This window comes from Aphis gossypii, chromosome X, assembly GCF_020184175.1.
Source record: "Aphis gossypii isolate Hap1 chromosome X, ASM2018417v2, whole genome shotgun sequence".
Lineage (NCBI taxonomy): Eukaryota > Metazoa > Arthropoda > Insecta > Hemiptera > Aphididae > Aphis > Aphis gossypii.
In genome coordinates this window covers 61,738,390-61,757,456 of record NC_065533.1, presented here as the reverse complement: position 1 = coordinate 61,757,456, position 19,067 = coordinate 61,738,390, and the positions used below count along the sequence as shown (strand labels likewise).

At 26.6% G+C, this 19,067-nt stretch overlaps 1 protein-coding gene across 2 annotated transcripts; it reads right to left on the bottom strand.

The window, feature by feature from the left end:
- Positions 1-6,263: 6,263 nt before the first annotated feature.
- Positions 6,264-9,765, bottom strand: LOC114122078 (uncharacterized). Of its 2 annotated transcripts, none has more exons than XM_050207699.1 (5): positions 9,152-9,765; positions 8,713-9,008; positions 8,355-8,639; positions 6,750-6,869; positions 6,264-6,686 (listed from the first exon to the last, which is right to left on the bottom strand). In XM_050207699.1, the coding sequence occupies exons 1-5, from the start codon at positions 9,153-9,155 to the stop codon at positions 6,669-6,671; spliced, it is 723 nt and encodes a 240-aa protein (XP_050063656.1). In that variant the 5' UTR covers positions 9,156-9,765; the 3' UTR covers positions 6,264-6,668. The 2 variants fall into 2 exon arrangements, 1 of the variants encoding a protein (XP_050063656.1); XR_007606187.1 differs by lacking the exon at positions 6,264-6,686 and adding an exon at positions 7,973-8,232 and having other exon boundaries at positions 6,749-6,869; positions 9,152-9,685.
- Positions 9,766-19,067: the final 9,302 nt, after the last annotated feature.

The following is a 19,067-nucleotide window of genomic DNA, read 5'->3' as shown; positions in this document are numbered from 1 at the left end:
TTAAATTTTACATTTCAAATGTGTTAAATATTTTTATTTCTAACATATAATAAACATGAATTTAATTATTATTATAAATTAATATTCTGTGTTTAGTCATAACCTATGGTTGATATTATTGGTTGCAAACATTTAAAAAATATAATTAAGTACATGACGATAACATGTACTTTTAAATGTTTCCTTCATTTTGCCATAATTTTGATCGGTTTTTTCACAACTTCTACATGCTTAATAAAAGTAAAAAATTATGATAGGTGCATAAAAATAACAAAATATATTTAATCATTAGCCAAATTCCTGTCTATTAATTTTATCATACCTCACCATATTAAAAAAAAAAATTAACTATCATTAACATTAATGTCTTTAATGTAAATACATATTTACATTAAAGACTTGTAGTTTATCAAATTTGAGCTGCAAAAACTATTAACACTGCAGTTTTAAAGATTTATATTAATTAAATATTTTATGCATATAATATGCTGAGACGTATTGAAGCCTTAATATGCTGAGACGTATTGAAGCCTTCAGTGGATCAGATATATGAAGATGAGACTCCATGGTAACAGTTTTTGTTTTTCCATAATCCTGGCTCAAATCTTCATATATTTTTTAATGTTGTGAAAAATATATGAGGGACATTAACTTTGATTGGCCATGAGAAAAAATCTGTTAAGCATCCTACTACTAATCAAAAGAAAGAACAAAAGATATTATTGCCACAAAGAAAACTATTACTACGATAATTATTATTTACATTAATTGTTTACATATTATTGCATAGTTGAATCATCAATAATTATAATTGTTTTTGAAATTATACATGTCTATTGGTCGAGAATAAAAACACTATTGAATTCACCAGTAAAGCTGTTATATTGGGAGCAGTAACTTTAATAAAAGATATTTAAATTAATAATTAATATTTTAAATTAATATTCTCAAAGGGTATAACATTTTATTTAAAAATAATACACTATAATATTATGTTGTATATATAGGGGTGTTGTAACATCAGCAGCTGCATTCTGTAATACTACTAAGTTTGTAAAACGTTTAATGAATCGTGATGTTAAAGTTTTTAAAGTTGAGTCTGATTTTGTTACTTAAAGTCAATAAGTAATCAAACTTAATTTAAATCTTAGGTCACGTAGTCGCCTACTTAGCTGGTTTTAGTCTTTCTTAACTCAAAATGTGCCTATTTCATTAAAGATTGAAAATTAATTTTTTTTCTGTTTTATATTACATTAGTTCAAATTTTAATGATTTTAGTTATTCTAAGTCAACAATCTCCACGTAATTTGTCATACGTCTACTTTTTTTAATGATAATAATATATAGTGGCGGCTCGTGCATGTGTGCGGTCACACTCCTACAGAAATTAACAATTTATAGAAAAAAACATGTATTTAAAAAATAAATAGAAATATATTTTAGTACATAGTATATTATACACAAACAATTTAACATCTCTAGTGAACTGCAAGTTTGTGACGTCCATTCAGAGTTTCAGCCACGATTAAAGATCGATTAAAGATATCTTTAATCATGGTTTCAGCGGACCACTGACGTTTTGCTCTGGATTCTTGATAACGAATTTTGATTTTGATTATCAATGTAGGATTTTGCTCGTGTTTTCTGTATTACTAACTTTGTGTTCACGCGCCGTCGCGCCGTAGTATACGTTAATGTTTTTAGGAAGTATGGCTAACAAAAATTTAAAATATATGAAAAAAGGCATGCGACGACGCTCTACAAATCCTAAAAAAAAAAATTCCGGATTTGAACGATTTTATTCGAGGAAATAGTAAAAAGCGTATACTTATTAGCAGTGTTTGATTTAGGAAAAATTGAAAGGAATACATATGAATACTTTTTAAAAAGAAGATGTACTTTGTCTCTCTACACCTCCCCACAATTGAAGAACTCCCATTTGTATTGTAAACATTGTTTCAGATTTTACCTGAATTGTGTGTATTTTATTATTTGTACAATGTAACAATATATGTATTAAATAAAGTCAAGTATGCAGCTAGTAGTTGAGTATATGAATGTTCTAAGCTACACCAATTTCCAATTAACATTTGTTGTTTTTTTGTTGTCGGTTTTTAAGATAGCAGTCAATTATCACTTGTCTGCGGACAGTCCCACTCATTAGTTTATTATGTTACTTTTTTTTTAACTCAGGAAATATTAACTGAAGAATTTTGTATTATATATACTAGCCTTAAGTATTAACTTAAACATTTAATATATTTTGATAGTGGAAACGCCTATAAAAATTATTTTAGATCTATCGGAATCGTTTTCCATTTGTTTATCTGACTAATCATAATTAGTAGTTGTCAAATATAAAATGTATACATTTTTTTTTATCAAACTTTGATAATGTTTTTGTTTTAATCTGTGTAATGAGATAATATTTGTCATGATTATTTTATTTTATTTTTTTTAATGTCAAGTTAACATGAAATTGTTAGGCCTCTTGCTTTATGGATTTATCCATGTTTAAAAACTGTTTTCTAGTATAATTAAAAATATATAATTTTTGCTATTATTTATTTATATTTTTTAATAGACGTTTAAGTTAGAGTGAGATCCAAATACCAATCTGTCATTCCAGAGCTTTTACCACACTCGGGTACATTTTGCTATGAATATAGTTATTTTATAGTTTTATGCATTCCATATTGATATTCTTATGATTATTAAATGTCAGAAGTTTATTAATTACAGAGAAGTGTACGGAGCTTCAAGAATCACTTTTAGTTTGGTTACCATCAAACAATTTTGCAGAAGTTGATGAATGTATTAATAATTCATCTATATTTTTATTTTAAGAAAATTTATTTTTTACAGTAAATTATTACACATTTTTATCGCATACAAAACATGACTGAACAAATAATTTATTTGAAGATTTACCAGAGTATATCAAAATTATAAATTGGTGAAATTAAAAAAAAAAATAATTTGAGTTTGCATTCAATAAGTTTGGGAAAGATTTTGAATAAATGAAAAAATCAGTAATTTAAATATGATTAAAATTAATTATTTAACTCTTCTGTTTTTCTAAATCATTTATTTAGATTCCTGATAAATCATTAAATCAATTATGTGGTATTATTATCTACGAAAAAAGAACACTGCATAGTGCATGGTATAGTATTGTAGTAGTTGAATAATTTAATAAATTGAAACATTCTTGTAAAAACAGACTTCAAAATGTAAATAGTGGGAAATCCAATTCAGCTAAGCTTAATAATGAGGTAAATTTAAAATAAATTATTAATTCACAATAATCATATAAATTGTTATAATTGGTTAGTTAGATGAGATTCTCACAAGGGCATTTTAAATTTTTGAAGAATTATGTTGGACTTAAACATAGGTGAAGTATATGGAAGCCAGGGTTAGTTGTTTTTGTTTTGTTTGGTATATTTTAATCATAAGGTATAACCTTTTGTTTAAAATGACACTTAAATGTTTAATTGATGGTTACAGTGAGTTTGTTTTTCTTTTGCGGCTGTACTTCTTTCAATAATTCAGTAAAGTAATCAATTGTTTTTTTATAATAATCTCTAACATTAGTATTTTTGTCATTAGTGGCTAATGACAGTTCTTCTTGAGCTCTAACAGTGTGCTAACAATCTTTTTTTGTAATTGTTATTGGAAAATGTCTCTTGTCTTTTATCATGCCTTTTAATTTTCTTTTGTTAGTATTTAATAAAAAAATTGTTGTTTACAAATTTATATAAATTACTTTTATTTTTTTTTATTTATAACAGACTTCCGAGGAGGGGATTTAGGTACTTCATTAATTATACATTGGGATTATTTGGTCATTTATGTGAACAGAAGCAAGGATAGTGATGTGTACTATGGTAGATCTGTTGTATAAACATAGTAAAATCGTGGAAAGGATAATATTTTGAGAGGATCTGTTTTTATAGGATGTGAGTTGGGAATTTTTTTTCACATCATAACAATTTTTTGTTTTCAGTTTTGTTCTAGACTTCAAGCATATCATAATATCCTAATATCATAATTACATAGACTCTAATCAAAAAACTAGTCATCAAACTAGAAATTTTTAAAAAACTAACTATGTATTGAATATAATTTAAACTATAAAAAATTAATACAAACCTCGGTGATAAGTTTCAATGAGATGAAAAACACTTATTCAAGATAATTGTTTGCTTCGACTTCAATGTTACGGATTTTAGTTGTTAAAATGTCTCTCTCTATATCTGTAGTCACTCTTGTCTTTTTAGTTTTGGACTTGAGATAATTTACAAAAATATTTGTCTATTAATTGTATATCATCGTACAAATAAAAATTAGAACAAATAGGAGACTTCCATACTTTGTTAAATTATATACCAATATAATATTGGTATCACTGCAAGAAAATACTAAATTTTATGAAGATTACAAAGATATCAAAAAAAATATAATTAAAAAATATGTAACTGATAAAAAAACAGCTTCATAATAGTATCAGAATGAAATTTAGTTTATTAATTATTAAGAGTTTTAATTTTAATTTTTGAACATATTGATTTTATTCAGCCCTGGAAGGTAATATAGTTAAACTATGCCTGTGGTACTAAAAGGGTTAAAGATATCTTTAATCTTGTTGTTGAATGGTACTGTATGAGGCCATACAAGACTCCGCATATGGGCGCAGAACACACTCTGTGTGTTCGTCTCAAGTATACGGAATAAAGAACCAAAACGAAAATAATATAATCAGAAAATTAGTATCATTACAATTCGCAAAACATAATACACAATTTATTTGTTGTTTTAGGGTATTATCAAGTACTAAATACATATATATATATATATATATAGATAATTATACATTAATTTTGTCCAACCTATTACAAAAGTATTTATTTATTTTTTCTAATTCATATAGGACACAGCTACTATAGGTTTTACAATACGATGTATATATTATATAAATTATAAATATAATCATATAATAATATTATAATACATAGTGTGTTAAAAATGTATACAAAATATGATCATAATAAATAATAATCGTAAATTATGTGATATAATATGAGTTATGAATTTATGATCACTGTATATAAAAGTTAGTTTAGTTTATCATTAGATATATGGATATGTAATCTAACCATGCTGTACTACAATGGTTCCGCTCCTTACTACTTTCCGATAGAGCATCGTCGTGACGTTAACAAAATATATTTTTTTGAATACTACAGTACAGGGGTCTCTAAACTTTTTTATTTAAGGGCCACAAAAAATATCATCATCTCTTGGCAGGCCAAAAGTTTATACATACAATAACATAAAATAATATAACACATACAATTTTTAGTTTTAAAATATTAGATATCTCCTCATATATTTACCATTCTATGGGGGCCGAGGGCCGGTTTAAATTTGTTCGAGGGCCATAGTTAGAGACCCCTGCTATAATACATTGACATTACATCAAGTTTGCAATAGAACATTTGTTCTTGTGTACAGAGACCAGTATACGGTACCCAGCACAACTTTTACATTATTCTACCATACAAAGAAACATAATATTACTATTGAAGATAAATATTATAATAATTTTTATAATTAGTTAGTTTTTACATTAGTAACACATTTTAATATAAGAATTTTATTGCTCAAATTAATAAAAACAAGTTTTTATTAGCAATAAGTTTTATTAAGGTGTAAGGAAGAAACTAAAATATAGTAACTTGTAATATTTATATAGCTAATAATGAAATTAAATAAATACTTTTATTACATTTTAATAAAAATTTTTAAAATTATTAAAATTAATATAAAACTTACTAATAGTGATACAAATATAGTAGTAAAATATTAGCTTATAAAAGCTAACCAAAAACTAATAATTACCATAGTTTAATATTAATTAATATTTCCTAATCTAAAATATCAAAGAAATTAATTTTGCTTTATATAGTTATACATATTATTGAATATTGAACTATATCAATTTAATTTAATATCAATGCAAATTATTTATTAATTTTTTTTAACTATGAAAAAGATTTATGTATATTTAGATGTCTCATAGAAGACTTGTTTTAAAAACAATTAAAAGATAAGAACCAGAATTGAATATTAACTTATAAATAAATACAAATTTATAATTACTTACTACTTATAAATTATTTTATTTTTTTAAAAAGTTAAATTTTATACAATATTTAAAATGTAAATAAGATATAAAGTAACCACAATTTTTGATTAAGCTAAAATAATAAGATACTTAAAGCTAGATTAAAGCATGTTTAGAAGCCTATGAATTTACCTATTCGTGATTATAAATTAAATATTAGTTTTTATGTCTTCAAAAATAACTTATTAATTAATGAGAAACAAAATTACTTTTTATAACAAAAAATTTATCTCTCTAAAAATCGAATTTTTAATTTGGTCCCTTGAATTTTGAATTATCAAGTGACTGCTACAATTACAAACTAATTGATTAATAATATCAAAGAATTAAATAAATTTTAAAATTAATTAGTAAATTCCTTTGCATTAGGAGGATTTAAAAATGTTCGGTGTTTTCATCAACACCATTTATTTGAAATTTAAACTTAGGAATAAATTTTAAGAAGTTCGAAGTACTTGGACCATTCTAGTACAATATTCTATTCTTCTTGTTTTTCCTAAAAATAAAATCAATAAATAAATATATAATAATTTGTTAGGTCTTCAAATTGTTCACTCACCAAATTATTTAAAGTTGACTTTTTATGATCTCTTTGAATGTGTTGAACATATTGGTCTCCGTTGTAGTAACGATTGTTACATTCCTGACATCTATAAAGCTGCATTTTCTTTTGCCGTACCTAAATTAAATTTAATCTTAACACGGTTTATAATTTATACATGAGATTAAATAAAATGCATGTTCTTTAAAAGAACACTACACAAGCATATTATATTGTCTCAGTCTTATAAATATCCAACATGGTAAATTTTCAAACAGTAGAAGTAATTTTATGTTTAGCTTAAATATTATAGTGAATGAGCGCTATTATATTTGCCTAATATCAAAATTAAAGATAAGATCATTAATTTTGTTCACTTGTCGACTCTTACAGTATTTTAATTTTTTTTTTTTGGGGGGGGGGGGGGGTAAATCGACGACCGGGAGGGAACCGCTTTCGCATTGCTTCCTCCCAATTTTTTAAGTCTATAAAAAGTTAAAATTAAAATTGACAAGTAATTTAGATATATTTATTACAGTTAATATATGGGTAATGTAATGTAGACATTGAGCGCCAAGCGCTTAATGGAAAAAATCATAGGGGTGTTATCCAGCACACTTATAATTGCAATATACTATATTATACATAATAAAGATATATTGTTTCATAGAAAAACTGCATAGGTAGTAATGAAAGCTTATAAGAAGGGTCTGAGAGTTAATGCTCTAAAAATTACCAAAATATGCATAGCCTTGTACACTTAAAAACACTGCTATATGTATTTACATTTTTTATAATTTATAAACATAATTAAAAAAATAATTTAATACTACAAATTTTATTTCAATTTTGTTGATGGTAGTAAAATAAATATTATTTTTAAATACATTTGAAAATTGAACAAAAAAATTATAAAAATGATTAAATGAAAATATATATATGTATATTTTTTTTAAATTAAAGATAAATAAAAAAATTCAATTTAAGTAATTATTTTTACTTATACCAAAATATTGTATTTTGATTTGTATTGGTAATAATTTATCAAATTTAGATATAGCTGATTCAGAAATTTCTTGGCCCATTTAGTAAAAATGCATAAATGCAATTACAGGCCCACTTATCAGTGTTCATAGAAAAATATAACAAACAAAACAAAATAAAAATATATAAATACTACAAAAATATTTATCGACCGCAGATTAAATATATAGCAAAATTACATTTTTTCTGATTCTTACCGGAGTTAATATTCTAGTAGCATTTTCACTAATGGATTCTCCAGGTTGTATTGCATTTGAATGAGTTGGCATCGGTACTTGTTGTGGTGTAGGTACTTGTTCTAGCATAGGTACTTGTTGTGGTTTATGTCGTACATGTGCAAATTCAATTTTTCTTTTAACATTATTAATAAGAATGTTAGGAGATTTATTTAGTTTCAAAGGAGTTGATACTTTTGGAGGTCTTTCATCATTCAAATCTTCTTGTCTACTTTCACAACCTAAATTAAAGATAAACAAAAATATTTTAAATAAAACAAAATAAAAATATATAAATACAACAAAAATATTTATCGACCGCAGATTAAATATATAGCAAAAGTACATTTTTTCTAATTCTTACCGGAGTTAATATTCTAGTAGCATTTTCACTAATAATGGATTCTCCAGGTTGTATTGCATTTGAATGAGTTGGCATTGGTACTTGTTGTGGAATCTGTACTTGTTGCGGAATCTGTACTTGTTGTGGTGTAAGTACTTGTTGTGGTTTATGTCGTATATGTAAAAATTCAATTCCTCGGTTAATATCATTAATAAGGATGTTAGGAGGTTCATTTAGTTTCAAAGGATTTGATACTTTTGGAGGAGGACTTTCATCACTCAAATCTTTCTTGTCTACTTTCACAACCTAAGTTAAAGATAAACAAAAATGTATTTCATAAAAGCGCAGATAGATTAGGTATTTGTAGTAATATAAATACCTGATCATCTTTATCAGGAATTAATAATCCATGCTTCTTTTTTACGATTGTTAACACTGCGTTTTTAACAAGTTTCAAATCTCTTTCCAATTGTTCAACTCGGTTCAACAGTGATGCACAATTTTTACACGCGTAATCATTTTCGTTAAGAATAACCACAAAATATTCTTCTCCTAAAACACCGGCAAAAATTTCTGGTAATGATTTATTACTCAGTTTTGCATGAGTGGTAGTTAACTGTACACGATTATTATAATTTAATTCTGTATCACAAATGAAACAAAGATCCGTCGTATCTATAAAAAAAAAAAAAGTTACCTATTTTAGCTATATTTTTTCAAGTGACATTTAGTGACATATTGTTTATAATTAATGAAATATCAAAAGAAAGCATTAGGTATTCAACAATTAATATACATTTAAAACGTTTAATTCATACCCATTTTTGTTTTATACTATATTAAAAATGACACAATATAGCAAAAATGACGACGACAACGACGACGTGCACCAGGTCAAACTTTACTGTTATTTCGTTGGAGCCTGTTAATGACTATTGACTAGGCGTATCGAAATACGCGAATGAACGAATCGCTGAACGACGGCTATCAGTGACGAACGAGTGAACGACGATTGTAATTTGTAGGCACGAGAGCGATATTCATCAATGAAACGGCAATCACTCGGAGCGAACGCGGATATTAAACAGCACAAAATATACTAGAGAGTGGGAACAAAAAACACACTCACACACACTCGGAACGGCGTCGTCGATGACTTGCAGCTGTTTGTACTGAATGTACTAACTACTGACGTATGGACTGTGTGGAGACGACGCCGACGACGCCTAGATACCAGCGGTACCGCAACCAAAGTGCGCGTCTGATACCACGAGTGGCGGCAAGCCGGAAACACATACCGCGTCGACGACGTGGTCGATCAAGGAGTTCAGCATCACGTCAATTCTTCCCCAAAACCATTTACCACCGTCCCGTATTTCGACACGACTGTACTCAGTAAGTTGTAGTCGGTACAGTGTGCGCACAGAGATTTAAAATCTCTGAGTATACTGCATCGAAGCGTACCGACGGTCGTCGTCGTCGCGCGTCGACCGTCAGTAATGATAATATGTCACTCCGCCAGGTCGCACTGTGCATATCAAAACTTACGATATTATGTCTGCTATTACTTTTGATTTTCTATATTTTCTTCTACACTGCTATACTTACATTGTTATTACTGCTTATTTTTTTTTAATAGATTTCAATTTGTTCTCCGTAAAATCCTAATTCAGACGTACACCCGAAAATACATAAACTATATGTTAATGAATGTATTAAATGATAACTATAATAATATAATTTATTATGTACGTAAAATTCGCGTAGGTACCTTTACAGCAATGTTTCAAAAGAAATTAATTGTAAATTTGTTTTGTGCACCAGAGACTCCAAACATGAAATTTGATTTTGCTATTTTTCTCACATGGATTTTTAGCTTTTAGTGCTATTTTTTTTTTTTGTGTCATTTTCGGCTGATCTGCTAGGTAGGTATATTAATATAACTTTTATGTCGTATTTTTATAAATCTAATTTATATTATATGGTATGAAACTATGAAAAATAGAAAAGTTAGTTTTTTATCTTAATAAACATTTGGTCATTCAGTGTAACTCAGATAAAATAATTTGGCATACTATTTAATTAATAAATAATAATTACTTGAATTGTATTATTATCTCCAGATAATTTTGAATAGTTGCCATATTCGAAAAAGCGTTTTTATTTTATAATTAAGTGAATCAACAAATTCAAGTAATATTAATATTTAAAAAAAAATATATTTATAATATACATTTTTTATTGTTTACAATTTTTTTATTTTATTTTTTTAATGCATTAATTTAAAAATATTAGTTTTTTAATTTGTGAACAGAATATATTTTTATTTTTGCTATTTTTCATGTTTTCAGGGCGTATTATAGCGCATATTTTAGTAATTTTTAGTGCTATAAAATCCGAGAACATAATATAATATATATACTCATATGCCGGGTTTTTTTTTCGAGTATATCCATCCGATCGATTGACCAACATTGAAAATCAAATAAAGAATCGCTATATATTATATTTATTTATCTGCACACCCTCTTTTCATACTCACGACCACGGAGTAGGTATATAATATAACGTGTATGTATATATATATATATATATGTGTGTGTGTGTGTGTGAGAGAGAGTGTGTATGAACCATTGTGTTTATCGAACGGTGTTGGTGGCAGCTGTAGCCCATATTCACGCAGGAAAGAAATAACTGCATACACATAGTAGTGTATGTTACAGGGGTCGGAAACCTGTGGTTCCTTTATATGAAATCCGTGACTCTCTGAAAAATACATTAATATCGATACTATGGTAAATAATTTAAAACACGTTTATTATACAATTATGAATAATATGGTCATTTTTTATTACATATTACAATATGTATCTCATTCTTTTAAATAATATTAAAATATTAATATTTAATATTCTTATATTATAAAATATTATGTACAGATTACTATTACAAGGTATAAAGTATTTGGCAGTACAATGTTAAACGGACCATTTGAAATCGTTATAGTGAAAGCAGTTGAACATCTGCAAGACGTGTCTTTGAATAAAGACATTCTCTTTTGTATGATATACATATATATACAGCATTAAACTGTATAGTCTCTATTATTCTCAGAGTTGAACGTGAAACGAACAAAAAAAAAACACAGCAACCCCTAACATTATTCTACACAATTTTTTACAAAACGTGGGTTAGGTCTCTCTCTCTATATATACATATATAATATATATATTGCCTTCACATATGTTTCTATAACGAATCAAATGGTCAGTTTAACATTGTAACGCCAAATACTTTATACCTTGTAATAGTAATCGCACCAAAAACACTTCGTTATAACTCCGTGTAATAAAAAAGCTAAGTTAAAAAAAAAAAATTTAGTAATGATTAAATCTTTAAAAGACGTGATATAATATGGAAATTAAGTAAAATGCCATTTTATAATATTACAAATACCTATGATGACAATTATAAGATCAATTGTAATGTTAAATACTTAGTCAACATATTGTTGATACATTATTAATTACTGTAAAATATAATGTAGTGGTTAGGTACTTAATTGTATTAATTTAAGTATACTTCTACGTCCTGCCAAATAGTTAAACATAATATGTTGACTAAGTATTTAACATTATAATTGATCTTATTTGTCATCATAGGTATTTGTAATATTATAAAATGGCATTTTACTTTATTTCCATATTATATCACGTCTTTTAAAGATTTAATCATTTTAACATTTTTTTTTAACTTAGCTTTTTCTTACACGGTGTTATAACGAAGTGTTTTTCTTGTGATATCAACTATTTTTAATGTTGATGTGTTAATTATCTAGTTTTCTATAACAATAATAATAATAACAATAATAATCGTTAATAACCGCTGGCCTCCTGACTATTTTTTTTGCCATAATTATAATGTAGACATCTTTTCCACCTCGAGGCCAGCGTTCAATACTTGTTGATATATCGTTGCATCTAATCCATTTCTTATTGTGTCTAATAATTGACGTATAATGGGCTTGAGACATAAATGGACCATGATGGAAAATCACAGAATTTAGAATATATGACTGACCATCGACCTAATTATAGTTGCAACTAATAGTCACGAAACGGTTTGTTTTTGCAATTGTCAGTTGTCACCATAGACTATAGAGTAATAATATCGTCCGTGCGTTGTCGTAGTGAATCTAGGAAAAAAAAGCCCCGGAAAAAAAAGCCCCAGAAAAAAAATACGGTAAAAAAAGCCCCGTCATAGGAAAAAAAAGCCCCGTACCTACGAAATACATATTACTTTTTTATAATAGTGTACATTTTATAATTTTAAATTTTTAAACAATATACCTATCTATATTATTATATAATATTTTACACTATATAGGTATAAATATACATTCGGAATATAAAAGATTAAAGCATAGGTACAGCCACGGTCTTAGAAGATATCTTCTAAGACCGTGGGTACAGCAGTAAAAGTAGGTAATTTATTGTCATTTGACTTTATCTTATAAATGATGAAAGTATTATATTTTATTGTAGACACTATCTGGGTATGGTAGGTTAGGTAAAATGAAAATGGAAGTTGCGGCAGACCAAGCAAAATTGGCGTTAAGTAATGTAGGAGATTATGGTAGTACAAAACTTGGTACAAAAAAATTAACCGAAAACCGCTTAAAAAATGTATGCATGCAAATCAAAAATAATGATATAAGTATATTAGATTTTCTTATGACTGTTAGCCACAACATTAGAAAGCAATGCTACTAAATTTTTTACCTTTAAACATTTTTTAAAATATAAACAAACAACAAACTACAATTAATAATGTATTTTTAACTGTGATATAATTAATTTATATTTATATTTATTTTAATAATATGTATTCATCTTATTTACATTTTTACATTAAAAAAAAAAAAAAAAAAAATGGTTATGGATATTATGATTATAATTAATTGTATAAATCATAATATGGTATAGGGTTTTTTTTTCCTATGACGGGGCTTTTTTTACCGTATTTTTTTTCCGTGGCTTTTTTTTCCGAGTACCGTCGTAGTATATCGTCGCTGCCGCCACCGCCGCGATGAGAGTATTGGGAATGGATAAGCGGCGGGTCGGGGGATATTTACGATATTTTCGTTCCTCGACCCACCGCTCATCCGTCCCCACTGTTCCGTACGCAAAATCGGTCTTAAAAGTACTTAACATTTTTGCTTATAACTTACAAACTATCTAACCAATCTGCTAGCGAATTCCTCTGTTCCCACCTGCACAATATTTCTGATCGATTGATACCTTATACTAGTTTATATGTTCAGCCGTTTGCCCTGTAGAGCTTGGCAAAGAATTGACATAAATTAGGACGATTTTTCAATGTTAAAACTCGGTGTCCTGTTATTATACGTTAGTGGCTACTCCGCTATTTTTTTTTTTACTTAGCTTCGCGCCACTATCGTCGCGCTGGATCTGTACATAATATCTTATAATATAAGAATATTAAATATTAATGTGTATACAATTTGTATATATTCAATATATAGAGAGGAAAAGAAAGGGAAAATTTAACTAGCAGTAAAACTTACCGTATATTTCCTTCCAAATAGCACGGAATAAGTTATTATATATTTGATAATTTAATGTGTAAGTAAGACATATATTAGCCCATATATTGGCACATACTCGCGACTGATCAGCACATACACACAAATAATAATATTATAGCTGTATATTAGATTCTGAACGAAGTGATGAATGTATTGATTTTACAATGTGTGTTTTTTTTTTTTTTTTTTGTGTCTGTGTACAGCATAACTAGTCGAAATAATGCTCCAATTTCAAACTATGGGGGTGGTTTCCGATGTAAAAGTGAATATCCTTGGTGCATTATAGAGGTAAAAAGTAAACATTTTCCAACAGTTTTCAAAAAAATCGAGAAAAACAAAAAAAAAAATGACGGAAAAACGGGAATTTTTACGAAAATCCAGTTTTCGACCGAATCGATTTTTTTATATGGTTGTAATTCAAAAACTAATCACTGTAAATACTTGAAATTTTCACCAAATGTTTATGTTAGTGTTATCTATATACAGTTAAATTTTTAAAAAAATTTGACTTTTTGAGTTATTTATAGACAATTGAAATTTTCAATTTTTCTAAGTATTTTTTTTTTTCAATAACGATAAAAATTTTTTGGCTGACCAGAAAATCTTGAAAATTTAATACAAGGTTTCATATAAGTTGTTCTTAAAGTGTTAAAAAAAAATCCGAAATCGTTAGTCACAATTTTTTTTTTATAAGTGCTTAAAGTTCGAATTTATACGAAATATGTCAAAATTGCGAAAATTTGCAAATAATTTTGTGGTTGGAAAATCGTAAAAATTTTTTCTTTTATAATTAAGTTTTGAAAATTTGGTACATGGTTCTCCATAAATTTTTCTTCAAATATCTGTAAAAAAAAAGTCTACCGGATTCAGACAAAAAATTTTTATGAGTGTTTGAATTTTAAATTTTTACAAAACCGCGTTAAATAACGGTTTAGCCTCAAACGATTTTAAATATTTGTTATTATTCAAAAAGTATAAGTCGTAGATACTTGAAAATTTTACCAGTTATTTAAATTGGCATTTTCTTTACATGATTTAATTTTCAAAATATTTTGAGTTTTTTTGAGCTATTTATAGACAACTGAAATTTTCAATTTTTCTGAAAAAAATTTTTTGAAGTGTCGATAAAATTTTTTGGCCCTATCAAAATACTTGAAAATTTTATACAAAGTTCTTCATATATTATTCTTATAGTGATTAAAAATTATAAGAATACATAGGCACATTTTTTTTTTATTAGCATTTGAAGTTCAAATTTTGACAAAAATTCGTCAAAATCATGAATATTTGCAAATTATTTTGTAGTTTAAAATGATACCTATCATTGCATTCAAATGTAACCTACCCTAGTCTGAGGTCCACCCCACCTCCTAATGTACAGCAGAGCGGTACCCACTTGCCTGCTTTTTGTTTATTTTATTTTTGTCTAATATTATAATTATTTTGTTATTGTGAGTAATATACTATATTTTAATTACGTAACGACGCGGTTTCAGCAGTCTTCTGTATAATATGATTATTATTATTTAAGTTTTTTTCTACAACCAGTGAACACTCTCACCGTCGTTATTAGCATAATATGGTTCCGGCATAGATAGTAAAAACACAATTTAACAATAGGTAATAAGGACTAAAAAAACTAGCGAACTAAAGATGAGGCTAACCGCTAACATAAATGTAAAAGATTAAAATAAAAATAAAAATAAAAGATTACAGCAGAATGAAAAAGTAAATAACTCAAAATTAATATCACACACTTAAATCTATTATATACCATTAGATTTAAAATTTAATTTTTCCTTATTTTAATTTTACTTAATAATTTATAAGTTTATTTGAGATTTATGTAATCTTATTGTATAATATAATAATAGTGAATTAAATTATATCTTTTTTTTTTATTCTGCTAATAAAACACTCAATACTGATCATACACTTAAAATAACCATTAGTTTTAAAATGTAATTCTTCCTTACTATAATATTACTTAGGTAATGCATGATAAGTTTATTTGAGATTTAAAAAAAATATAAAACCCTATTGTATAATATAATAACAGTGAATTAAATAATTTATTTGTTTATTTTGCTAGTAAAACACTCAATATAGATCTCACACACGTATCCATAATTTAGAATATCTATGTTTGGATTACAATATAATAATAATATGGTGTTACAAGTGATAACTGTAAATGATAATAACGCGTAAATATTATATTAAACAAAACACTGCAGACATTAAAAATAAAAAAATTAATAATTATATTCTTAGATTTTTGAGACTGTACCAGATCGTTTACAATATAAATATATATAAATATATTATTTTAATATACTTTTAAAAATAAAACTAAACATTTAATCAGAGTAATATAAAAAAAAATATTAAATGAATGTATTCTTTTATTAAATATTACAATTTACAATTCACAATACTTATTAGCATCATGCGGTGAAACAAATCTGTAAACAAACTTTAATCTTTATCTATTGATTGGCTTTCAAAAATTGGAATTAATTTATTTCGACAATTACATTATATTCGACTCCTCTATATCTCTATATCTCTATATGCTGTCAACCGTAAAAGATTTTAAAAATAAGTGAATAAATATAAAATATAAAAACCACTAAATATACAATTATATGCAAAATAAAATTCAGCTACAGATACATTTGGACAAGTACCTAACGGCAAAATGGCAAAAAAAAACCCAAATAAGCATTAAGCAGTAATGAAGAATGATATTTTTTATAATATACGCACGAATAAAACCATTAACATCATAATATTATAATACTTAAAATGCTAACAACTGTATTATATAATCTATACTTTTTAATTAGGAAAACAAACTTGATTAATAGTTTAATTTTGGACATGGATAAATTATATCGAAACACTTGTTTGTAATTTATTTATAAAAATAAAAGTAAAGTTATTTTAAACGAAATATCCATATAGAAAGTTATGGATAAGAGCAGAACTAAGGTAGTTATATACTATAGTAAAGTTTCACTCTGCTTTCTGTTATTCTTGAAAATAATTTGTAGTTTGTTATATATTTTACAACCGTCTATACGTCTATGACATAAGTAGGTACACATAACAAAAAAATACATGTTTGTATAGTCTAGCGTCTAGGGTGATCTAACCGTATAGAAGAAAAAAAATGATTTTTGAAATTTACTCACAGCATATTTTCATTGAATCACGGTAAAAAAAAATCCCGACGTAAAAGGTCTCACATTTAATAATATAAACTTGATTTTTGGTATTAGTGTTGTTCGCGTCGGGAACGTTCTACTATATAGCCCGTGAGCCCGGTTGCTTATATGTTATTTATTACGCGCACAATCTTATGTACACATGTACATATACATACTTAAATATCTTTATCAAACGAACTAACATATTGGATGATGTTGCTGGTGTAGTGATGTATTGCCGAAAGAAATATATTATCCATGTAGTGAATAATATAATATAATAAAACAGTATAATTGTCAATGTATGTTTAGAATTTATTATAAAATAAGGAATAATTAATTATGGCCCTTAGGACCCAACTAACAATTTATAATAAAGTCTACGGCCCTTCTGGTTCAACATATAAAAATAATAATAATATTTGCCTGTATGGCATGACCGAATAATAAATAAATTGGTAAAAATAAATAATAATAATAACTTACAAATTAGTCGGTACACCGCTGGCCAGTTGCTACCAATCGACTATAATAGATACATAAAAAATCAAAAAATCGTATTTACAATAAGTGGCTATAAGGCAATAAGTGGCTATCATGAGCCATAGTATAACATAATATAAATAAAAAGTATAATTTTACTATAACTCGCTAATACTACTGTATATTCTGTTATAATATAACAGAATACAATTTCACTTACCTACTATAGTAGTCTATACCTCGCTATATTGCAGAGCTTATAGTGTGCTAATATAATAATATAAAATAACAAAATACAATTTAAGTATTTAACTAAAACCTTACTATTGTAGCTCGCTATATGGCAGAGCTTATAACGATAATATTAAAAAAAATAGAAACACGGAAGTATCTATTTAAGATGATAAATTCACTTTTTATACTACATAATTTTATATTCAGTTTAGACGGACGGCCCACTGATCTACCCGGTAGTTGGGAAAAAAAATCCCCAGTAGCTTTATATATTACGTCAACGGAACTTACAAGTCTTACAAATCCACAATAACGGAGTACGGTACAACTCGCTTTCTACGACATCCGCCAATATTTTTACCACACATGTGGAACGTTTACAATGTCACAAAAGAAGGCTATGGTCGGATCAACAACGTGTCAGAAGGGTTCAACAAAAATTAAAAAATATTGTAAGAATTAAACATCCTAATTTATATATATTTATCGAATCAATACAGATGTGCAATGCGTCTGCAACGACTGCATTGATACAAAAACAAAATGAAATAATAAATGTACCGAAAATACTTAGTTTTAAGGAAAAGGAACTACAGTCATTTTGTACAACATTTAAATATAATAACCATAATGACATTTTATATTATTTAAAAAAAATAAGTCAGTTGACCTAAAAATGTATTCATTTATTCATTTTTACGAAATTTAATATGATATAATATAATTGTGATTTATTTAAATTTTGACTATTTGTAATTATATTGTGTGAATATTGAGTATGTATTTGTAATTTTGTAATATTGTCATTTAAAATTAAAGTACTTATCAAAATATGCTGGGGGGCAAACGTCCTATGTCTAATAACTCTCTAAACGAAACGTCTTATCTTAAAAATTGCCGGGGAGCGTAATTTGAAAACGTGTCATGGTCGGCTCATTTAACTGGCCTCCTCCGCAATCGCAATGTATACATCAATATTATTATCATTTAAAACCTTATCAACTGTTAACAATCTGTGTTCAGTAAATTGATAATAATTTAGGAACACTTTTTTGACATATTATATTATTTATAATTGTTATATTAAAACGTTTTGTTTTGACGCTTTCTTAGCATGGGCAAGTTTTTAAAATATTTTTTATTTATTTTGTGTATATTTTGATTGTACACACAATACCTATATAATAATATTATATA

Bases quoted from the DNA above. Each gene is read 5' to 3' on its own strand.
- LOC114122078 (XM_050207699.1), bottom strand. The intron at 8,640-8,712 runs GTATTTATATTA...TCTTTAACTTAG, and splicing joins TTCCTGATAAAGATGATCAG to GTTGTGAAAGTAGACAAGAA. The intron at 6,870-8,354 runs GTAAGAATTAGA...AATTTAATTTAG, and splicing joins CTACTAGAATATTAACTCCG to GTACGGCAAAAGAAAATGCA.